This window comes from Gopherus evgoodei, chromosome 6 (genome assembly GCF_007399415.2).
Source record: "Gopherus evgoodei ecotype Sinaloan lineage chromosome 6, rGopEvg1_v1.p, whole genome shotgun sequence".
Classification (NCBI taxonomy): domain Eukaryota; kingdom Metazoa; phylum Chordata; order Testudines; family Testudinidae; genus Gopherus; species Gopherus evgoodei.
The window spans coordinates 16,515,228-16,540,005 of NC_044327.1; the positions used below are offsets into that span (position 1 = coordinate 16,515,228).

The 24,778-nt window shown below is 46.9% G+C and overlaps 1 protein-coding gene across 1 annotated transcript in view; it reads right to left on the reverse strand.

Annotated features, from left to right (window-relative positions):
• Nucleotides 1-1,237: 1,237 nt before the first annotated feature.
• Nucleotides 1,238-24,778, reverse strand: part of SVEP1 (sushi, von Willebrand factor type A, EGF and pentraxin domain containing 1) — a 174,926-nt gene continuing 151,385 nt past the window's right edge. The window contains exons 47-50 of the mRNA XM_030567203.1: nt 21,946-22,041; nt 15,345-15,440; nt 3,081-3,174; nt 1,238-1,431 (exon numbers count right to left, since the gene is read on the reverse strand). Of these exons, the coding sequence (XP_030423063.1) occupies nt 1,401-1,431; nt 3,081-3,174; nt 15,345-15,440; nt 21,946-22,041 (317 nt within the window). The 3' untranslated portion in view covers nt 1,238-1,400. The remainder of the gene's footprint in view (nt 1,432-3,080; nt 3,175-15,344; nt 15,441-21,945; nt 22,042-24,778) is intronic.

The window sequence follows — 24,778 nt, forward strand, 5'->3', positions numbered from 1 at the left end:
AAATTATTTCTTTCCTCTTCTTTCCTAATGTTGATACTAATTTTGCTTTATTACATGAGCATTTTGAACCTAGTGAGCAGAGTGTTTGTAGAAAGGCGTGTCAGATAAGGTTTCTAATCCAAATGTTTGTACAGTAACTCCTTTCATACCTCAGACAGTCGCCTTCTAATGACAATACCAAACACACTCCACTCCCTGTACATTCCTTTCACCCCCTGCTTTTACTTAGCAACAGGTAAGTATCAGTGTTTTGCATCCCTAGTGAGTGGCATTTTTAATAAGAACACTCAGGAGCCTTTTTCGTATGATGCTAATATGTTCAGCAATAGGGGTGTCAGAGAGTGTGCGACAGACTTTAAGTATGACTTGGAATAGCTCACTCCTATGTGGATTGTGCACTTTGTAGTTCTTAGTTGGCAGTGTGTGTGTGTGTGTATGTGTGTGTGTGAGACAGAGAGATCCTATTTTTCTGGTTCACTGATGGTTCTGCACACTACAAATATCACCTGTCAATTTCACCTGTTTCCATGGATATGGCTACTGGAGTTGTCTGTCTATTTCATTCTCAGCTACACAACATTCTCCCACCTAGTCTAAACTAGGGTGACCAGATGTCCCTATTTTATAGGGACAGTCCCGATTTTTGGGTCTTTTTCTTATACAGGGTCCTACTATCCCCCACTCCCGTCCCAATTTTTCACATTCGCTGTCTGGTCACCCTAGTCTAAACTTTTGACTATTTCACCAATCTATGGTAAACTTAACACAAACACCCTTTCATTAAAACATTTTCAAAGAAAATTAATTCCTTATGGCAAAAATTATAGGGCTTGATTCTCCTCTTTCACCAGCCTGACACTGGTATAACTCCATTTCAGCAGAGTGCCAGCAGCTGAGATTGACTTTAACCAAATTACTCCTAATTCTCATAGGTGTAAGTGAGATCAGGTTCAAAGTATCATGGAATGTTTCACAGCTCAGTTTAGTCTACAGTAACTATTGTCTACAGACTAACTGCTGAATTACAGTAAAGCTTTGGCAACTAGTACCCAGAATTGCAACATCCTGTTTACTCTTGGTTGGCAGTAAAATGTATTTTAATTAACCAGTTGTATTCAAGGAATGGCAAGGACCAAAATGTACACAAGCTATTTCCTTGCTGGACAGCAGAATTTGTACATTTGTGTGTGTGTAGCAGCATATATTTGTTATATTTTTGAATATGAAAAAATACAGATGATTTCTTTAAAATGGAAAAATATAGGAAAAATATATCACAAAGCAAAAACATTTTCAAGGGGGGAAAAAAGCACTGGATTTGATTTACAACGCATTAGGTTTCAAGCCCCAGTGGCTATGCTGAAGAAATATTTTCTTAGTATAAAACAGTTCCTCTGCTGTTAAAAGGGATAGAATCCAGCCTTCCTTTTCCTGCATTAACAAACAAAATAAAACAACATTAGTGTTCTAGAATATACAGAATGAATCAGCAGGGTGAGGCATAACAAAATGAAAGCAGAAGTGATTAGAACCAGGAGGACCGCAGGGGGCTGGCCCCAGGCCTCTTCGAGGGGAAGGGGAGAGGGAAGAGGGCATCCCCAGGTGTCTGCGGGGGGTAGAGGGGGCTGTGTGCCCAAGGTCTGTGGGGGGCAGGGCAGGAACAGGGATAGTGAGAAGTGGAGTGACCTGGCCCCAGCCTGCTCCGCTCTATTCCCCTGGCTCCCAGCCTTGGGACTTGGGGGGCAGGGGGGAACTGCACTCACCTGCAGCCTGAGCCCTGCTGCAGTCCCCCAGGCTGTAGCTCTGGGGAAGGGGTGGAGTGGGGGAGGAGTGGGGGCTGAGCTGGCTGGGAGATTGGGCTGGCCGCTGGAGCAGCACGCAGCTGCGTAGGGCACCAGGAAATCTGGGACAATTCGCGTTACGCAGGTGCGTAGTTTGCGTATGGGTAAGGACAGCCCTGAGTGCCAGGTGGCTTCAGGGAGCATATAAAGGATTGACACCTGGTACCATATTGGAAACAATGAAGGAAATCTAATCCTGGATCCTGATATAAACCTCCAGTCACTCAAATCTCCCCTTAAAAGTCATTTCTTCCAGCTAGCCAACCACTACTAGCCTTCTTTTCAGTGTTATCTACTCTGGCTTGTATGCATCACTGTATCCTTTTAAAACTTAAACCAAGGTCCCGATCCTGCGGTGAGCTACAGATCCTTGAATCTGAATGGAGCTCTGCAAGGCTGAGGCCAAAGTCTGAAGCTAACAAGATATGAAACAAACAAAACGAATCTCATTATTTTTTTTTGCACCTCCTTTGTCCAGGGTCATCAGTTGTGTTATGTCTAATTAAGCATCAACCCTTTAAGCTATCTGCATGCAGAACCCCCACTGGAGTTGATGGAAGTTCCCTGTACTGAGGTCTGGACCTTTAGACTGTAAGCTCACTGGGCCAGCAACCTATGTTCTTCTGGGTATATAAAGTGCTGCACATATTTATAATATTTGGTTAATAATAAAAACAGTTCACACTGGTGACAGGAGAACCTCAAAAGGTTCAAAGTTCTGGTTCGGCTCAGAAAAACTCCAAAAGGTTTGGTTGCTAAATCAAAGCTTATCAAACCTCTTGGAATCTGCAAAAATCAAGTTGGGAATCTTATGAGAACTGGCTTTGTCATGGGACTTCTGGGTTTCCTGCTTCATGTCCTAGATGGGACTGTCACAGGAACAACCTCTTTTGAGGTTCTGAAAGACAGAACAAGAAGATGGTTCCAGTCCCAGGAAGCTTAGTTTAGGTGAAATAGGCATTAGAACCAGCCCCATAAAACAAGAGGAGAAAATCCAAACGGCAGCCTTTGCCAAATCCGGTGCAGTGAACAAACAATAGACTGTGAGTGGTGGTCTACAAATACCTTGCAGAGGTAGAGGGCATGCTGCTTACATGCCTCAACTGACCTGCACCAAAAGATTTTCATCTGTACAGAAGCTCCTGGTGGGCTCTACATTTTATTTAACTTGACCTTCCATTTAATTAGCTCATTAGAGTTAGACACAAACCTGATGTGAAAGACTTTGCCAGCACTTACCTCGTGCAGTCATGTCCAGTCCATGATGAGGGGCAATGGCATCGATTTGGTCGTATACATTTCCCACCATTTAAGCAGGGAGACTGGCACACAGCTGCATTCAAATACATGTATACATATGTACTCCAGTAGGATTAGAATAGTTTTCATATGGGAGATTAAGTTTTGAAAATCCATTTAGCCCTGTATCTATCATTCTGTTAGTCACAGAATGAGCCCAGTAAGCCCCACCCAACTGTACTGAATAACCTCCTCCAGCGCTCAGGAGACTAAACTCTTGTGTGCCGCAGGCAGAGAACAGGAGGGACCAAGGTGTTCTCAAAACCATAACATTTAAAAAAAACCCAAAATATGTTTGGATATGGCCATTTGCTCTGGAGAGAATAAGCTCAAAAGTGGATCTTTGCTAATTTTGAATCAACCCTCTTTGCTATTTTTGCTAGCTGCTGTGATATGCGTAGCAGCATGAAACATTCAATGAAATGTTTTATGTTGGCTTTAAAACACGCGTTACTGCTCAAGCCCAGGCAAGCAAAGTGGAATGCAAATATAAGCAGTAGGAGGAGTTAATGTAGCACATCAAAGAGATCAATAGGAAAGAAGGCCTCATTTTCAGAGATGAAATCTAGATGTTTGCTCGGAACGGGAGATGTAAACAATATCCAGAACTACATGCAGAAAAGCAGAAACTCAACGTGGCCGGAAGGGGGGAAATATACCAGATGAAAAGGAGAACATGATGACAAAAGAGCCACTTAAAAACTAACCTCTGAGGAGGAGTAATTCTAGATAAAGTAACAGCTGAACATGGAAATAGAGGAGAAGCAGAGAATGACAACAGCTTCCTGAAAGAAATGTCACAGCCATGAGGCGTGTGTAAGTGAACTCCACAGGGCTCTTCAAGTAGTGAAGAAACACCAGACCTATTTGGTAGAGTGGTGTCGGGACAGCACGAAGCAGCTGCAGTTACTCTGCTGTGTCAGCCAAATGGACATCAGGCAAACAGAGAGAAAAAGACAAAGCCCCAAGTCTTCCTGTCAACCCTGAGACCATGAGACCAAGTGCGATATGATTACTAGGACAGACTAGAAGACACATTTAATTAGCTTCATCTGATGCAAGACGTTCTAGCACAGGACAGTTGAAAAATGTGAAGTCGCTTAAGCAGATGATACAGTCTTGGTGAGGAAAGGCAAAACATGGTGAGTAAGACAGCAGCTGTTGACAATACTTAGGCACTGGGAATGCACCACTGTCCAGAAACTGATTAAAAAATGGAGCCACAGAAGACAGAAAGGGGAATGCTGGGCAGGAATCAGCAAAAGCAGCTGGTGTTACATGATCCCGATGCATTTAAAGGGAGGAATAGGGGTCAAAACAGCACCAAAATTATGTCAGGTGGTTACAGAAAAAGACTATTCTCTGCGCATTAAATATAATGAATTACATCATACTGAAAGCTACTTTAGATTCTTTAAAAAATCCATGTAACTGTATTTAATTCTCTCTTTATTCAGAGCACAGGTACAGTCAGGGCAGCAATGGTACAAACCTCCCCATACGTGACCTCACGTCACCAATGTGCCTCAAAACTCCAAGCTTCACAGACTGACTGAAAAGTGAGAGGCAAGTTCCATTTCTCCATCACTAATCTCATGTTGGCCTTTCTGCTGAAAATGCCAATGAGGATGCCAGCTCTGATGATGGATTTTGTGACGGGCAGAGCTGTCCACTAGAAATGACATATGGGTTGCGGAACAACCATTAGGTGATAACAATTCTGGGTTATTTCTAATCTGGCATGGTTTCAAATGGCTGAAGAGAAATGCTGTGTATCCAGGGTCAAATCTCCTGAGACATCCAGATATAACAGCAATAATTCCTACAGTGCTTTGTAAAGTATCAGAGGGAACATTACTGCATACTGTGGTACACAAATATCCCTTCAGAAAATATTACTTTTTTTTAATACTCTTAGATTTGTGTAAAATTTTTTACTTTCGCATCTTGATTTTCAGAAGAATGCTTAGGCCTGTGGCATATCACATGGCATCTCCCTCATATTTGCTGACTTGCTATATTTATTAATTAATGGCAAAACACTGACTCTGACTTACACCAGCGTAAATTAGAATAATGCTACTGAAGTCAGTCCAATTAACTGGTGTAAAGAGCTATATGGGGGCAGAATCAGGCCCTATACTCCGCTAAACTGTGCCACACTTAAGACTCCATTTAAAAACAGTTTATAAAGGGTTAATTCATGATTAATGCATCTTTTATTAAAGGGCCAACTGAGTGTTATCAAGTCCAGCAGGTTACTTATAACCACCTATAACATCTTTAGCTGATGATATTATAAACATCTACAACACATTCTGTTCATGTTTGCAATGTGTTCATGACAGCTCTCATTTATTAAGCTGGGATAAATCATTTGTGAATAGAACCTTAATATAAAGTGTGATCAACATCGCTATAGAAACAGGGCCTGATTCTCCTTTCACTTACACCACTGGGTAACTCCACTGAAGTCTATAATTCTATCTAATTTACACCAGTGGGAGGGGATCGTCAGACTTGCAATTTTTTAAAATATTTCAAAAGCAGCAGTGCAGCTCAGTGAGTCCAAGGAATAGATTCCCCTCCCCCCACCGATCTATTTGGAGGTTTAAAAATAGGGCCACTACTCTGTCCGTCAGACTATCTAAACGAGATACTATGGCTGGGATTCTGGCTAGCCCCGCATGGGCACAAGTGAGGAGCGAAAGTGCAGGTAATGGTTCCCTCCTCTCAGGACCGGATTTAGCAAGTGAGGGGCACAATTTGAACAGTTTCAACGGGGCCCTAGCAGGGATGACTGAAAAAAAAACAAAAAACCACACACATAAAAAAACACATGGGGCTTGTACTCATGGGGCGGCACTTCTAGTCTTCAGAGGTGGGTCCTTCACTCACTTCGGGTCTTCGAGGGCACTGAAGGACCTGCCGCAGAAATGCTGCCGAAGACCTGGAGCGAGTGAAGGACCCACCGCCGAAGTGCTGCCGAAGACCTGGAGCGCTGTCGGGATAGCAAAAATTAAAAAGGAGCCTCTAGCCAGGGAAGGGATTCTTGGACACTTGCCCCCCTGGTGGCCCTGCTACTGGGTGCGGGGCCCTGTCAGGCACAGGGCCAGATTCGGGGGAATTGGTGGAATTGGCCTCAAGCCAGCCCTGACCCTAACCCTAGCTCCAAGTGCCCTACCCTTAGGGACCCTAACCCTAGTTCGAAGTGCCCTACCCATAGGAAGCCTAACCCTAGGGCGGGAAGCCCTACCCACAGGAACCCTAACTCTAGGTTTAAGTGTCCTACTCATAGGAACCCTAACCTTACGGTGGGAAGCCCTACCCATAGGAACCCAAACCCTACAGCGGGAAGCTCTACTCACAGGACCCCTAACCCTGGCTTCAAGAGCCCTACGCATAGGAACCCTAGCACTAGCTCCAAGTGCCCTACCCTCAAGAACCCTACCCCAAGGATGGGTAGCCCTAACGCTAGCTCCAAGTGCACTACCCATACGAACCCTAACCCTAGGTCCAAATGCCCTACCCTTAGGAAACCTAACCCTAGGGCGGGAAGCCCTACCTAGAGGAACCATAACCCTAGCTCCAAGTGCACTACCCATAGGAACCCTAATCCTAGCTCCAAGTGCCCTACCTTGGGAACCCTAACCCCAGGGTGGGAAGCCCTACCCGTAGGAGCCCTAACACTAATTCCAAGTGCCTAACTCATTGGAACCCTAACCCTAGGGCGGGATGCCTTACCCATAGGAACCCTAACCCTAGCTTCAAGTGCACTACCCATAGGAACCTGAACTCTAGATGCAAGTGCCATACCCTTAGGAACCTTAACCCTAGGGTGGGAAGCCCTACACATAGGATCTCTAATCCCAGCTCCAAGTGCCCCCAAAGGAATCCTAACTCTAGATCCAAGTGTCCTACCTTTAGGAACCCTAACCCTAGGGTGGGGAGCCCTACCCATACAAACCCTAACCCTATCTACAAGTGCCCTACCCATAGGAAAACTAACTCTAGGGCAGGACACCGTACACATAGGAACCCTAACCTTAGCTCCAAGTGTCCTACTCTTAGGAACCCTAACCATAGGGCGGGAATCCTTACCCATAGGAACCCTAACCCTAGCTCCAAATGCCCTACCCTTAGGAACCCTAGCCCTAGGGCAGGAAGCTCTACCCATAGGAACTCTAACCCTAGCTCCAAATGCCCTACCCACAGGAACCCTAAACCGAGGGTGGAAATCCTAAATTTATCTCCAAGTGCCCTACCCTTAAGAACCCGAACTCTAGAGCAGGGTGACCTACCCATAGGAACCCTAACCCTAGTTTCAAGTGCCCTACCGTTAGGAACCCTAACCCTAGGGCGGGAAGCAACACACATAGGAACCCTAACACTAACTTCAAGTGCCATACCCATAGGAACCTTAACCTTAGGGCGGGAAGCCCTAACCATGGGAACCCTAAAACTAGGGTGGGAAGCCCTATCTATAGGAAACCTAACCCTTGCTCCAAGTGCCCTGCCCATAGGAACCCAAACCCGAGGTCCAAGTGCTCTACCCTTAAGAACCTTAACACTAGGGCGGGTCCCCTACCTATAGGAACCCTAACCCTAGCTTCAAGTGCCCTACCCTTAGGAACCCTAACTCCAGGGCTGGGCACCCTACACATACAAACCCTAACCTTAGTTCCAAGTGGCCTACCCTTAGGAGCCCTAACTCTAGGGTGAGAAGACTTACACAGAGGAACCCTAATCCTAGCTTCAAGTGTCCTACCCATAGGAACCATAACCTTAGGGCGGTGCACCCTACCCATAGGAACCCTAACCCTAGCTCCAAGTGTCCTACCCTTAGAAATCCGAACCCTAGGGTGGGAAGCCCTACCCGTAGGAACTCTAACCCTAGCTCCAAGTGCCCTATCTATAGGAACCCTAACCATAGCTCCAAGTGCCTTATCCTTAGAAACCCTAACACTAGGGTGGGAAGCCCTATCCACTGGAACCCTAACCCTAGCTCCAAGTGTCTTACCAATAGGAACCCTAACCCTAGCTCAAAGCGCCCTACCTTTAGGAGCCCTTATTCTAAAGCGGCAAGCCCGACGCATAGGAACCCTAAGCCTAGCTCCCAGTGCACTACCCATAGGAACCCTATCACAAGGGCAGGAATCCCCACCCATAGGAACCCTAACCATAGGTCCAAGAACCCTACCCAAAGGAACTCTAAACCTAGTTCCAAATGCCCTAGCCTTAGGAATCCTAAGGCAGGGCGCCCTACCCATAGGAACCCTAACCCTAGTTCCAAGTGCCCTACCCTTAGGAATCCTAACGCTAGGGCGGGAAGCGCTACATATAGGAACCCTAACCCTAGCTCCAAGTGCCCTACCCATAGGAACACTAACCCTAGGGCGTGGAGCCCTACCAATAGGAACGCTAAACCTAGGGAGGGAAGCCCTACCCATAGGAACCCTAGTCCTAGCTCCAAGAACCCTACCCATAGGAACCCTAACCCTAGCTCCAAGTGCCCTACCCATAGGAAACCTAACCCTAGTTCCAAGTGCCCTACCTTTAGGAACCCTAACTCTAGGGCGGGAAGCCCTACCCATAGGAACCCTAAACCTAGCTCCAAGTGTCCTACCCATAGGAACCCTAACCCTAGTGCAGGAAGCCCTACCTATAGGAACCCTAACCTGAGCTCCAAGTGCTCTACCCATAAGAACCCTAACCCTAGCTCCAATTGCCCTATCCTTGGGAACCTTAACGCTAGTGCAGGAAGCCCTACCTATAGGAATCCTAACCCGAGCTCCAAGTGCTCTACCCATAGGAACCCTAACCCTAGCTCCAACTTCCCTATCCTTAGGAATCCTAACGCTAAGGCGAGAAGCGCTACCCATAGAAACCCTATCCCTAGCTCCAAGTGCCGTGCCTATAGGAACACTAACCCTAGGGCGTGGAGCCCTACCAATAGGAACCCCAAACCTAGGGAGAGAAGCCCTACCCATAGGAACCCTAGCCCTAGCTCCAAGTACCCTACCCATAGGAACCCTAACCCTAGTTCCAAGTGCCCTACCCATAGGAAACCTAACCCTAGCTCCAAGTGCCCTACCCATAGGAAACCTAACCCTAGCTCCAAGTGCCCTACCCATAGGAACCACAATCCTAGATCCGAGTGCCCGACGTTTAGAAACCCTAACTCTAGGGCGGGAAGCCCTACCCATAGGAACCCTAAACCTAGTCCAAGCGTCCTACCCATAGGAACCCTAACCCTAGTGCAGGAAGCCCTACATATAGGAACCCTAACCCAAGCTCCAAGTGCTCTATCCATACGAACCCTAACCCTAGCTCCAAGTGCCCTAGCCTTAGGAACCGTACCCTAGGGCGTGAAGCCCTATCCATTGGAACTCTAACCCTAGCTCCAAGTGTCTTACCAATAGGAACCCTAACCCTAGCTCAAAGTGCCCTACCTTTAGGAACCCTTATACTAAAGCGGCAAGCCTGACGCATAGGAACCCTAACCCTAGCTCCCAGTGCCCTACCCATAGGAACCCTATCACAAGGGCGGGAATCCCTACCCATAGGAACCCTAACCGTAGGTCCAAGTATCATACCCATAGGAACCCTAACCCTAGTTTGAAATGCCCTAGCCTTAGGAACCCTAGGGCGGGGCGCCCTACCCATAGGAACCTTAATCCTAGTTCCAAATGCCCTACCCATAGGAATCCTAAGCCTAGGGAGGGAAGCCATATCCATAGGAACCCGAACCGTAACTCCAAATGCCCTATCAATAAAAACTCTAATCCTAGGGCAGGGCGCCCTTCCCAGAGGAACACTCACCGTAGTTCCAAATGCCCTATCCCTAAGAACCCTAACCCTCGGGCGGGAAGCCTTACCCTTAGGAAGCCTAACCCTACGGAGAGAGGCCCTGCCCATAAGAACCCTAACCCTAGCTCCAAGTGCCCTAACCATAGGAACCCTAGTCCTAGGGCGGGAAGCCTTATCCATAAGAACCCTAACCCTAGCTCCAAGTGCCCTAACCATAGGAACTCTAACCCTAGGATGGGGCACCCTACCCATAGGAACCCTAAACCTAACTCCACGCGACCTACCCATAGGAACCCTAACTCTAGGTCCAAGTGTGCTACTCTTAGGAAACCTAACCCTAGGGCAGGAAGCCCTACCTATTGGAACCCAAACCCTAGTTCCAAGTGCCCGACTCACAGGAACCCTAACCCTAGGGCGCGGTGCCTTACCCATAGGAACCCTAACTCTCCCTCCAAGTGCACTACCCGTAGGAATCCTAACGCTAGGGCAGGAAGCGCTACCCATAGGAACTCTAACCCTAGCTCCAAGTGCCCTACCCATAGGAACAGTAACCCTAGGGCATGAAGCCCTACCCATAGGAACCCTAATCCTAGGGCAGGAAGCCCTACCCGCAGGAACCCGAACTGTAACTCCAAATGCCCTATCGATAGGAACCCTAATCCTAGGGCGGGGCGCCCTACCCAGAGGAACACTCACCGTAGTTCCAAATGCCCTATCCCTAGGAACCCTAACCTTCGGGCGGGAAGCCTTACACTTAGGAAGCCTAACCCTACGGAGGGAGGCCCTGCCCATAAGAACCCTAACCCTAGCTCCAAGTGCCCTACCCTTAGGAACCCTAACCCTAAGGCAGGAAGCTGTACCCATAGGAACCCGAACAGTAACTCCGAATGCCCTATCGATAGGAACCCTAATCCTAGGGCGGATCGCCCAACCCAGAGGAACACTCACCGTAGTTCCACATGCCCTATCCCTAGGAGCCCTAACCATAGGGTGGGAAGCCTTACCCTTAGGAAGCCTAATCCTACGGAGGGAGGCCCTGCCCATCAGAACCCTAACCCTAGTTTCAAGTGCCCTAACCATAGGAACCCTAACCCTAGGGTGGGGTGCCCTACCCATAGGAACCATAACCCTAACTCCAAGCGCCCTACCCATGGGAACCCTAACCCTAGCTTCAAGTGCCCTATCCTTAGGATCCCTAACCCTAGTGCAGGAAGCCCTACCTATAGAAACCCTAACCCTAGCTCCAAGTGCACTACCCATAGGAACCCTAACACTAGCTCCAAGTGCCCTAGCCTTAGGAAACCTAACCCTAGGGCGGGAAGCCCTATCCATTGGAACCCTAACCCTAGCTCCAAGTGTCTTACCAATAGGAACCCTAACACTAGCTCAAAGTGCACTATCTTTAGGAACCCTTATCCTAAAGAGGCAAGCCTGATGCATAGGAACCCTAACCCTAGCTCCCAGTGCCCTACCCATAGGAACCCTATCACAAGAGCGGGAATCCCTACCCATAGAAACCCTAACCCTAATTCCAAATGCCCTAGGCTTAGGAACCCTAGGGCGGGGCACCCTACCCATAGGAACTCCAACCGTAGCTCCAAGTGCCCTACCCATAGGAACCATAACCCTAGGTCCGAGTGCCCTACCTTTAGGAACCCTAACTCTAGGGCGGGAAGGGCTACCCATAGGAACCGTAACCCTAGCTCCAAGTGCCCTACCCATAGGAACCCTAACCCTTACTCCAAGTGCCGTACCGATACGAACCCTAAATCTAGCTCAAAGTGCCCTACTCTTAGGAACCCTAACCCTAGCTCCAAGAGCCCTAAGCATAGGAACCCAAACTCTAGCCCCAAGTGCCCTACCCTTAGGAACCCTAACATTATGGCGAGAAGCCCTACCCATAGGAACCCTAACCCTAGCTCCAAGTGCCCAACCCATAGGAACCCTAACCCTAACTCCAAGTGCCCTAACCCTAGGAACCCTAACCCTAGTTTCAAGTGGCCTACCCATAGGAACCCTAACCCTAGGTGTAAGTGCCCTAACCTTAGGAAACCTAACCCTAAGGCAGGAAGCTCTACGTATAGGAACCCTAACCCTAGCTCCAAGTCTCCTACTCATAGGAAATCTAACTCTAGGGTGGGGTGCCTTATCCATAGGAACCCAAACCCTACCTCTAAGTGCCATACCTGTGGGAACCCTAATGCTAGGGTGGGGCGCCCCACCCACAGGAACCCTACCCCTAGCTCCAAGTGCCCTATCCATAGGAACCCTACCCCTAGCTCCAAGTGCCCTACCCATAGGAACCCTAACCCTAGGGCGGGAAGCCCAACCCATAGGAACCCTAACACTAATTTCAAGTGCCCAACCCATAGGAACCCTATCCCTAGGGGGGAAAGCCCTATCCATAGGAACCCTAACCGTAGCTCCAAGTGCACTACCCTTAGGAATCCTAACCTTAGGGAGGGAAGCCCTAACCATAGGAACCCTAACACTAGGGCGGGAAGCCCTATCTATAAGAAACCTAACCCTTGCTCCAAGTGCCCTGCCCATAGGAACCCAAACCCTAGGTCCAAGTGCCCTACCCTAAGCAATCCTAATGCTAAGGTGGGCACCCTACGCATACGAACCCTAACCGTACCTCTAAGTGCCCTACCCTTATGAACCTTAACACTAGGGTGGGGGCCCCTACCTATAGGAACCCTAACCATAGCTTCAAGTGCCCTACCCTTAGGAACCCTAACCCCAGGACGGGGCGCCCTACCCATACAAACCCTAACTTTAGTTCCAAGTGCCCTACACTTAGGAACCCTAACTCTAGGGTGGGAAGCCCTACCCGTAGGAACTCTAACCCTAGCTCCAAGTGCCCTATCCAGAGGAACCCTAACCATAGCTCCAAGTGGCCTACCCTTAGGAACCCTAACCCTAGGACGGGAAGCCCTACCCGTAGGAACTCTAACCCTAGCTCCAAGTGCCCTATCCATAGGAACCCTAACCATAGCTCCAAGTGGCCTACCCTCAGGAACCCTAACTCTAGGATGCGAAGACCTACTCATAGGAACCCTAACCCTAGCTCCAAGTGTCCCACCCGTACGAACCCTAACCCTAGCTCCAAGTGCCCTACCCATTGGAACTCTAACACTAGCTCAAAGTGCCCTACCTTTAGGAACCCTTATACTAAAGCGGCAAGCCTGACGCATAGGAACCCTAACCCTAGTTCCCAATGCCCTACTCATAGGAACCCTATCACAAGGGTGGGAATCCCTACTCACAGGAACCCTAACCGTCGGTCCAAGTACCCTACTCATAGGAACCCTAACCCTAGTCCCAAATGCCCTAGCCTTAGGAATCCTAGGCCGGGGCACCCTACCCATAGGAACCCTAACCCTAGTTCCAAGTGCCCTACCCATAGAAATCCTAACCCTAGGGCTGGGAGCCCTGCCCATAGGAACCCTAACCCTAGCTCCAAGTGCCCTACCCATAGGAACACTAACCCTAGGGCGGGAAGCCGTACCCATAGGAACCCGAACCGTAACTTGAAATGCCCTATCGATAGGAACTCTTATCCTAGGGCGGGGCGCCCTACCCAGAGGAACACTCACCGTAGTTCCAAATGCCCTATCCCTAGAATTCTAACCCTCGGGAGGGGAGCCTTACCGTTAGGAAGCCTAACCCTAGGGAAGGAGGCCCTGCCCATAAGAACCCTAACCCTAGCTCCAAATGCCCTAACCATAGGGACCCTAATCCTAGGGCTGGAAGCCCTAACCATAGGAACTCTGACCCTAGCTCCAAGTGCCTTACCCATAGGAACCCTAAAGCTAGCTGCAAGAGGCCTACCCATAGGAACCCTAACCCTAGCTCCAAGAGCTCTACCCAGGGGAACCCTAACCCTAGTTCCAAGTACCCTACCTTTAGGAACCCTAACATTAGTGCTGGAAACCTTATCCATAGGAAACCTAACCCTAGCTCCAAGGGCCCTAACCATAGGAATCCTAACCCTAGGGTGGAGGGTCCTACCCATAGGAACCCTAAACCTAACTCCATGCGCCCTACCCAGAGGAACCCTAACCCTAGCTCCAAGTGTCCTACTTATAGGAACCCTAACCCTAGGGTGGGGTGCCTTACCCTTAGGAACCCTAACCCTAGGGCAGGGCATCCTACCCATAGGATCCCTAAGTTACATGGATTGGGCAGCCACAACGGCAGCATGTGCTGCTCTCTGCATGACAGCGCTGGGCAGAGTGGGAAGACCTGAGCTGCTGCACTCTAGAAGCACTGCGGAAGAGAAAGCTGGGGATATGGCCTGGTCCCAATACCATTCAAGCAGCTCAGTAGTGGTATGAGCTGAGGGGAGCTCATGCTACTGTACTTTACAGAGTGCAGTCGCGGAGGCTTGTGCATGCTGTTCCTCTTGGAAGGACTCTGACCTAAGCACCCAGCACACTGTTTGCATAATAATTCTGTCTGCCTCTCTCCTCTGCCTTCGGAAGTCAGAATGCCTCTGGCAACTGCTGTCCGGGTGCTGGGCCTCTGCAGAGCACCGCTCACTGCTAACCATACCTTGTCCTGCCTGCAGAACATGCAGTTAACACGGCTTACACTGAGAGCTGGGGATGGATGCCCAAGTATTATAAACAACGAGCAATAGGTATTGAAGGTCTGAGCTCTCTACTAATGTGCTGCACACAAGGCAGAAACTGCATCACTTGAGTTTAGACTGTCTAACATACTAGGACGCCCATCTCTTCCCCCTGTCTCTTCTCCATGCTGTCAGCAGTCACTCACCAGGGACTACTGAAAACTAAGTAACATGAAGGTCTTTAAAGACAGGTTCAAATTCTGCTCGTAATTATTGGGCTCGGTACAGTTTTCCTCACAAATTAACACTGGACAGTGGGATAAATCAAAGTGACAATCACAAATGCAAAGGTTGGTGTTCATACAAACGTCTCAGAGAAAAGAGATGTGGAACCCAAGAGATGCAGGCCCACTGAGGTCAGTGTGAACTGTGGATGCTCACAACTCTTACGCTCAGGCAATAATTCAGACGCATGCTTTCTGCTCAGTCCTTGGTCGGGTGATACGGTAATATTACTTTCCTTGGAAATGGGCAGTGGGAATCCTCTCTTCTATCTGCAGGTCCTTAGCAGAAAGCTCGCTTGATAATGGTCCCCTGATAATGGGAGCAGGCTGCTTTGCAGACTAATCAAGAACAAGATTATTCTGAAAATGGACTGCAGCAGTGATCAAACCCTTCAGGAATATTAAGTTTTTTTTTTTTCTAAGCCAGTCAGTGGTTACCATAGAGCCCTGAGCAATGTCTCTATATTGCCTTGCTTGGTGCTGACAACAACAAACGCTGGAAAAGGAAACATAGGTGAGTAAAAGTAGCTTTACCCGTATGACAGCGTGATCCAGTCCACCCAGCTGGGCAATCACATTGGTAGGGGGCCACACAGCGACCTCCGTTCAGACAAGGCAGGATGCATATTGCTAAGAAAAAATAAAGGGAGAGGAAGGACAAAGAAGAAAAACATTTGTTTCACCAAAAGCTCAGCTCATCAATTGTTTTGTACCCACTATCAGGAGTGTTGCGTGTGGTCTGTTTACAAGGAGAATAAAACTCATCCACTGGCAGCAAATCTGCATTTGGCCTAACAATGGGGAGCAAATAATTTCAGCTTCAAATACATCAGACCTATTCTGGGCCTTTTTTATCCCATCCCTGCTGCAGCCTGGATTCGTGCACTGGGCACGAGAGGCCGAACACAGAGCCAAAGAAATGTAGGTCACTCATCCAGTCCCCTGCGCTGAGGCAGGACTAAGTGTTATCTAGACCATTGCTGACAGGTGTCTGTCTAACCCAGGGGTGGGCAAACTTTTTGGCCTGAGCACCACATCTCGGTCTGGAAATTGTATGGAGGGCTGGCTGGAGCAGGGGATTGGGGCGCATGGAGGGGAATGGGCTCTGGCCGGGGGTGCAGACTCTGGGGGGGGCTGGAGATGAGGAGTTTGGGGTGCAGGAGGGTGATCCAGGCAGCGATCCCAGCCAGTGGGAGCTGCAGAGCTGGCGCTTGGGGTGGGGGCAGTGTGCAGAACCCCCTGGCTGTCCCTGCTTCCAGGAGCCGCGCGGAGACCCCGCTCCCTGGCTGGAGCACTGGAGCAGAGAAAACTCCCAAACCGGTGGGAATTTGAGGGCTGGATTAAAAGGTCTGATTGGCTGGATGTGGCCCGGGGGCCGTATGTTGCCCACCCCTTGTCTAACTTGTTCTTAAAAACCTCCAGTGATGGGGATTCCACAACCTCTTTAGGCAATTTATTCCAGGGCTTAACTGCCATTACTGTTAGGAAGTTTTCCCTAATGCCTAAGGTGACCAGATGTCCTGATTTTATAGGGACAGTCCTGATTTTGGGGTCTTTTTCTCACATAGGCAACTATTACCCCTGACCTCCTGTCCTGATTTTTGACATTTGCTGTCTGGTCAGCCTAGCAGTGCCTAAGCTAAATCTCCCTTGTTGTCAATTAAGTCCATTGTTTCTTGTTCTGTCCGTAGTGGATAAGCTGAACAATTTATCACGCTTCTCTTTATCTACCTTTTACATACTTGAAGACTGTTATGCACAAGGGGAAGTGGGGAGAAGCTGAGAGTGAAGGAAGAAGAAAAAGGAGAAGGAAAAAAACGGAAGTAAGTGGATAGATGGGAACAACAGATAGTGCTTTATGGAAGAACCTTTTGGCGATCAAGAGACACGGTATCTGCACCTAGATACCACGGTGACAAGATATAGATGATCGATCTATCATTATATCTATATACATATATCTATATCTATATGCAAGGGAAATTGTGGAAAATAATATGTACTTGTAACTACAAACACATTAATAAAATATCCACAATACAAACTCCAAACCATAAAACAACAAAGTAACCTGAACCCTCCCCATTTGGTTCCAGGGGAGTATGCTCTGACACTGTCTCTGTGGTTTAAATCTCAGTTTGCTTGATAATATCACAAGAGTAATATGAATGTTAGCAGAAGCAATTCAGGGTGATGACTTTTAGGCAAAACCTGTTTAAAATGTTTGTTGCAGTTGTCCAAATAAGACACAGCAGTGAGATGTATTTTGATGACAAATAGTCTGAATCCTTGGAGTATGTATTAAAAACTGGACTGGATTCCTAAGCAAGTCTGCTGCTGTTATGCCAATTTTTTACTCACACCACCAAGCACTTACTCACATGAGTAATCCTGTTACAATCCTCATGCAAGTGCTCACCAAGAGGGATAAAAACCATAATCAGGCCCCAAAATAAAGTCCTGCTTTGCAGACCCCTTGAGTAGGAGAGCTCTGCACAATGTCCCTAACAATGGGAACTTCTGTGTCCTAACTGGGCAAAGATTGGAACTCGGCAAACGCTGGTCAGAGATTTTATGAAAAGAAAGATATAAGGCACATTTTAAGAGCTTCACAGGTAATGCGTGTTTATGGGCACTGGAGGAGAAAGGTGATGGCAGAAGGACATGAAGCAGCAAAAGATCTTGGATGGACGATGGGGATCAAAAGGACCAGTCATCCACAAAGAGATTAGCAGAAGATTGTAGAGAACGGACTATCATGCTTGCAAACCTCCACTAATGGAGATGCCACAAGAAGAAGAACTGGGTGAAACCCAGTGGGCTTGGCTGCTTCTCAGTTGGTTCAGACGACAAACCCAGTGAAACCCTGTGGTGGGCACTTGATCGTAATACATTAAAATTAATAGGTCAAATTCAGCTATTCTTCAGCTTCGGAGGCATTCTCAACTGAGTTTCTTCCTGAAGAACTGGGTTTCATTCTCAACTGGGTTTCATCCACATGCCCTATCTGGGGACTGAAAAGTCCGATCCCACATCTTTACTGCACAGCAGAGGCAAAGCCAAAAAGAGCACGAGAAGGAATGGGACTTCCATGCTGCCATTGGATTAGTCTTTTGTTTATACGGTTAAATTAGGGTCGCTCCACATTTCTCAGGGCAGCAGAGCTAGTGTCAGGAGGCAGAGCCAGTCACACTATAAGCTTCCCCTCCCCCTCACGTCCCCTCCCTTGAGTTAAATGCACCATGAAATATTAAGTGACTGAATCCTGTCAGAGTTTTGTAACCTCAGCTGAAGCTATGGTGACCAGATGTCTTGATTTTATAAGGACAGTCCCGATTTTGGGGTCTTTTTCTTATATAGATTCCTATTACCTCCCACCCCCTGTCCTGGTTTTTCACATTTGCTGTCTGGTCACCCTAGCCAAAGCCTGACTGTGAAAGGTTGCTCAGCACTGGCATCTGCTGCTGAAGTGGAGCGGAGGTGCAGGTACTCAGCACCAATCAAGATTAGATCTTTATGTATTAATTACTGACTCTCTTTATATGGGAAACAATGCCACAAAATGAAGGAAGCTAGTTTAAAACTCATTGTATGTGACTCTCCATTCTGTTACTGTTTTTGCATAAACAAGAGAAACGGCACATGTACATGTAGGAACTCTAATGTAACTCGTCAGCTGTCTGTTCCTTTGTGTATACAGGGAGACTGGCTGTGAATTGAGATGGCAGGTCAAAATGACCAGGAGCCTAACATTAGTCTTCCAAAGCTGGGACTAGGCTAAGCATCGTTGTTACCAGGAAAGTAAGGAAATCAGTCATCGATTTTGCAAGGTGCTGGGCACACTCACTTCACCCTGAACCTCTGGAGTCATGTGTGTGTGTGTGTGTGTGTGTGTGTGTGTGTGTGTGTGTGTGTGTGTGTGTGTGTGTGGGTGTGTGTGGGTGTGTGTGTGTGTGTGAAGGAAGGGACACAGAGATTGCGAAAGAGAGACTACGTTACATGTGAAGGCACTATTCAGCTGGAGTTTGTAACACCAAAGGCCAAACCATTTGTTTGCCAAATTTCTTCTCCTCACTTTCATGGAGCCAATTCAGTGTGGCACAGTCCGGGCACAGACTCAGCAGCAGCAGCTGCAGGAAGTCAGTGGATTTAATAGATTGTTTTTAAACATGGTGTACAGGCCATGACAAACAATATTAATACTTTAATCAAATTCACCTTTGTTAACTGTAAAGGGATCTGCCATTCTTTTCCATGGGTCTCTACTTACCTGCAATACTCCTAAGTACAGTGACAATCTAATAACTAGAGATGGTCCCAAGCAGCACGACTCAGACTAGGATTTCAAAACCCTGATGTCTGAGGGTGTTTTCCCTGGTTCAGGCTCATCTCTGAGTACTACCTTTAGAAGGAAATATTTGCCTTTCTATCTATCCAGATATCTCTATATTCATGGGCTCCAGAACTGCAGTATTACCCACATTAATGTGTTTATCCTCACAACACCCCTGTGCGGTCGGGCTGTGCTATTATCCCCATTTTGCAGATGGGGTACTGAGGCACAGAGAGACTAAGACCCAGATCCACAAAGGTATTAGGCTTCCAACCTCTACTGATTTTAATGGAAGTTAGGAGCCTAAATATCTTTGTGGATGTGGGCCTAAATGACTTTCCCAAGGTCACACAGGGCGTGTGTGGTAGAGCCAAGATTCAAACCCAGCCCCAGTCCAGTCCCTTACTCACAAAAAGATCCTTTGTACCTAGAGGGGAAATCCAGCACCAGCTCCCATAAGCACAGGCATGACAGGCTGCAGAAAGTCAGGAGGGAATGTGGGTGGGGAAGGTGTCAGAGGGTCATCACTGTATTATCTGACCACTAACATCTAGTTATGCAAACTACTCGATACATTTTGTAAGTATATTAGTAAATAAAAGATGTGTGCACAACCCATAGCATAAATCTCATCTTTTACTGTTGTAACTCTAGCTCTTCCCACAACACACCCACTACTCCTGGGGTTTATTGCTATCCCATACTGAGTCACGTTGAGCCTGTAAACCTCCTGGGGCAGTGCTCTGTCTGTTTTATGTATCTGTATAGCACCATGCACCCTCTATGACCCTGTATATATGGGCAAAGTCCTAAAGTCCCTATGTAGCTTTTATTCAGTATTGTATTTGGGCAAAACTCTCATAGAGTCACTAGGAATTATGTCACATTGAGGGCTGAGTAACATAGGCACCAAATCCGTGGGTGCTCTGGGGCTGGAGCACCCACAGGGAAAAATTGTGGGTTCTGAGCACCCCCTGGCAGCCCCCTATCAGCCTCTCCCGCCGGCCCTGCCAATCAGCGCCTCCTCCTCCCTTCCTGTACCTCCCGCTTGCTTCGATCAGCTGTTTTGTGGCATGCAAGAGGCTCTGGGGGAGACCAAAATGGGGTGGGGATGGGGGCTTGTGGGAATGGGTAGAGTGGGGGGAAGGGCCTGGGGCAGAGCTGGGGATCAGATTGGAAAGTCAGTGCCTGTGCTGAGTAATGTGGCCTTGTAAGAGTCTCCATGGCCATTCGATATTTACTTAGTCTCTCCGCTGAGACTGCCAACAAACACGACAATTTATGGTGTGGTTCCCGGTTACATCTAATCACAAACAGGGATTTCAGCTATTTCCAACCAATACTAGAATCAAACCAGAGTTCAAGACGTGAAAGCCTGTTCAGAAGCCCCAAGCTGTTTAGTTTCCAGCATGATGTACAATTAAATTCCTAGGAACCGAAAAGTGTTTTTCTTAAAACAGATCCAACTTTCAAGTCCAAAGCCAAACTTTTCCTCACAGGATGTGGACAAAACTGAGTGCGTTACAGAATTTTATCTACTTCACCTCTGCCAGGCACAGCTTCTATGAACGACTAACTAAAGGAGACACTTGCCCAGCTTTCTGACAGAAGGGACTTTTTCACACTGCACTTGCTAGGCAAGGGAGAGATTGGGGAATAACAACATTTGTGAGAATGAAGGCATGGAAAACCCTACTTATTTGCTAGTCTCAGCAGTGTGGCCAGGATATCCTGTTCAAGAGGAGTTGAGTAAAGAGAGGAGATGTGATTGTCTTCTTTCTTTCAACAAGTGCCGGCTTTCCATTGCCTACTGCAGATATAAATAAAGGAGGTAGATCTCCACTGCCCTGTGTAGCCATTTATACCTAGATCAAGTCAGAGCAAACTGGGTTTTTGCTGCAACCAAATCAGAATGGCAGAATTTTAAACCTATTTTTCACAGGTGTATATGACTACACCAGCTGCAAGATACTGAAGAATTAGATCCAAAATTTCCTCCAATGGCAAGATGAGCTTTCATGACCTAGGGGCTGATCTGGACAAGTGCGGGGCCCTCACAACTTCAAAGGAGTCAGTTAGAGTTGTGGTTGCTTAGTAACTGTCAGTATATTAGGGCTTGTTTGCATGCAGACTTGCGCTGGTTTAATGTGAGGAGTGATTTTAAACCAACGTAGTTAAACTGGTGCAAGAGGTTATGTGGACATACTTATTTTGGTTTGGACCAGGCATATTTCCTTTTACTAGGAAGGTTTACATTAAACCGAAACAAGAGCTTCTGAAACCAAAACGAGAGACTGGGCACATAAGGCTTTACATTGGTTCAACTAAACCAGTGCACGTTTGTGTGTATATTTGTCCCCCGGATCTAAATTAGCACTAAGCTGCTTTCTGTTCAGAACACTTTTATTCCACACGACCGAGCAAGATCATTTGGATGTTAAGAAGCACTATTTCACAGTGGTGAAGTACTGGAATGGGTTACCTAGGGAGGTGGTGGAATCTCCATCCTTAGAGGTTTTTAAGGCCTGGCTTGACAAAGCCCTGGCTGGGATGATTTAGTTGGGGTTGGTCCTGCTTTGAGCAGGGGGTTGGACTAGATGACCTCCTGAAGTCTCTTCCAACCCTAATCATCTATGATTCTATGTCCTCTGTTGCAGTCCATATCTAATTTGCCAAAGAGAATAGGTTATGGCCTTTGCCATTTTGAAACTTTAAGTCAATAACTGTCCCAGCACATCCATTGTGACATCCTGTAAATCCACATCTCTTATCTACTACTACATTGTGAGATGATGTACATACGCTCTTCGCAGAGACGGCCCATCCAGCCTTCTGGACAGGAGCATGCGTTTGGTCGCTCACAGACTCCGCCGTTCTGACATGGGAATCGACAAATGGCTGGAAAATAATAACACAATCCAGTCAAGACATGGGTCAGTTAATATTCAGAAACTGTTCTGCCCAGAGCTCTGCATCTTACCCAGTCCTTGTTATTAAGACAAATGAATTCAGCAAAACTCAAAGACAAGCTTTGCCTTATTGCAAGGAGTATGTAGTGTGCTTGTGTGTGTGTAATACTGCCCTCTAATGGATGACTTGCTCCAGTTATTAATAACTGAAATTTTAAATTATTATATTTATACTGAGGTGTTCAACCAACCAGCCTTGCAAAATTTGACTTGCTCAATTGTCTGGGTCAAATATGATTTTTGAAAGGTGAATAAAATATTTTTTTCTACTGTCATTATCATGGTAAGAATGGGCAAGTCATTTTTTTGCTGAAGCTGGTAATTTTTTTTGACGATTTTGCAAGATGTCTCTCACCTGAATTTTCTTTCTTGTTTCATAAAACAAAAACCAAATAGCACCCTATCCCCTCACTCCTGTAAAAAAAAAAAATTAAGTCCAAGACATGGGGAAAGATAAAATCAAGTTTCCTTTCCTTGGTCTTGGCATAAGAACAAGTCAAAGCTGTCAGATATATCTACCTTCTGTCATTAAAATAAGATAAAACAGAATAGCAGCATAAATGATTTATTGCATTAACATCACAAAAGACTGAAGAGTACTTTGTGATCATCTGTGGTAACACTGTACCAGGGATCTGTTTATTTACAAACATCGCGGTTTACAAAACTGTGTAACAAAGTGAATACAAGTCACTTAGACTGTAAATTCTTCAGAGCAGAGACTGTTTTTATCACGTGTGTGAACAGTGTCTACCATAGTGGGGCCCCAATCTGAGATCAAGGCCTCTGGGTATTACTACAATACAAATATAGAATCACAAGACATTTTAATTAGTGGCAATTATAAACACACGGTGAATTGTAAATGTCTCTCTTATTTAACAGTTATTAGGGCAAGTGAAATGTAGGTTTAGGGTTGAGAGAGCCCCAGATATGGTTCATTATTAGTCTAAATATGATGAACCATTAAAATACTTACGAGTTGCACGTTTGAACCAATCCAAAACTACCACGGAAATGGCCAAGTTTAACTAGGTTTTGCTGCAACTTTTACAGTTTCAATGTGAAACCATAGTTTGGATTCACAGGTGCTGGAACTAGGGGTGCTGCCGCACCTCCTGGCTTGAAGTGGTTTCCATTTTATACATGGTTTACAGTTTGGTACAATGGCTCTCAGCATCCCCACTACACAAATTGTTCCAGCTCCCTTGTTTGGATTCCCCTGAAACTAGGTTAAATCTTGTAAAGCTTTTGAGTCAAAGCCTGAACTGCGCGTTGTGTTTCTGAAGAAACCTGAATCAGAGTTTTGCATAGCCTGGGATCTCGTAAAAGAAAGTGTCACACAGCTGTAATTCTAAGGAAGTTAACAACACCACAATGATTTGGCATTATATGTATATTATTGTGAAATAATAGGCAACTTCGTCTTTCTGAATATTAGTTAAATCATAGTACCATTAAGAGGAAGCTCAAACAGAAACCATTTAAAAGCTGGGGAAATTTTTTTAAAGGATTGTAACTTAAGTGTAAAGCTTCGAAACTGCCTGTGATCCACACTTCGCCTGAGTGATGTCCCAGGTGTATAACCTATGAGTAGGTAAATAAAATAGGCTGACATAAACCAGGCTGCCTTTATGCTACCAGGAGTCCCAAACTACCAGTAAGAGTTGCCTGTGAGATGTGTCCCTGCTCTGCCACCGGAAAAGGAGATAAAGTTGGTCTGTGAAATACAGAGCTTGTTTGGTATGCATTGCCCCAGGTAAGCACTGCAATTCAGGGCCACAAGCAGAGGTTTGCTTTTCTTGTTCCTGTGGCCAGCCCTGGTTGTGAAATTGTATATGAAGAATAAGACAGTATTATTCCTATGTGCACTTGTTATATATAGCCCCAGGGAATGAGAGACCATGTGCCTATGGCCGTGGAGATCAGAGAAGAGAAAGGAAGTCTTGAGCTTCAGAGATGGGACTGGATGTTAGAAGACCTACAGCTTTATTCTCCTCTCATACTAGTGTAAATGAGGATTAGCTCCACTGCAGTCAAAGGAGTTATACTGGTGTAAAGCTAATGTAAATAAGAGGAGAACTGGGTTTCTGGCTTCTTTTCTCAGCTCTGCCACAGACTGTCCATGTGACCTTGAGCAAGCCACTTACCCTCTGTATGCCTCAGATTTGACACCACGTAATGTTTTTGTTAGCTGGCTGGGAACAAGCTGTTTGGCAGTAGCACTGCACCCTGGGATGAGCCCAGTCCAAAAGTCTTGTGCAGAGGGGGCCAAATTCACTGCACAGCTTTAAAAAAGAAACACAACATTTCTCCATGCTACAACTACGTATACAGTCAGTGAAGCAGAATTAGTAAAATTATCTGTAACAATGCTATCCGGTGACTCCCAATAATGTTATGATCTGTGAAGCTGGGATAATGCACTGCAAAACCTGAGTTTTAGACAGTGCACTGAAAATCTCTGATACAAAAAGTATTACTACTATTGCTAGGGCGACAATTTTGTCACAGGGGTCATGGAATCTGTGACTTCCAGAGACCTCTGTGACTTGAGCCCACAGCACATGGCAGCTGCAGGGTTCACCCATCACCTGTGGTAGCTGAGAACTGCGGGGCCGCAAGCTACTAGCCACCACAGGCAGGGAAGGGAGTACCCTGGGCAC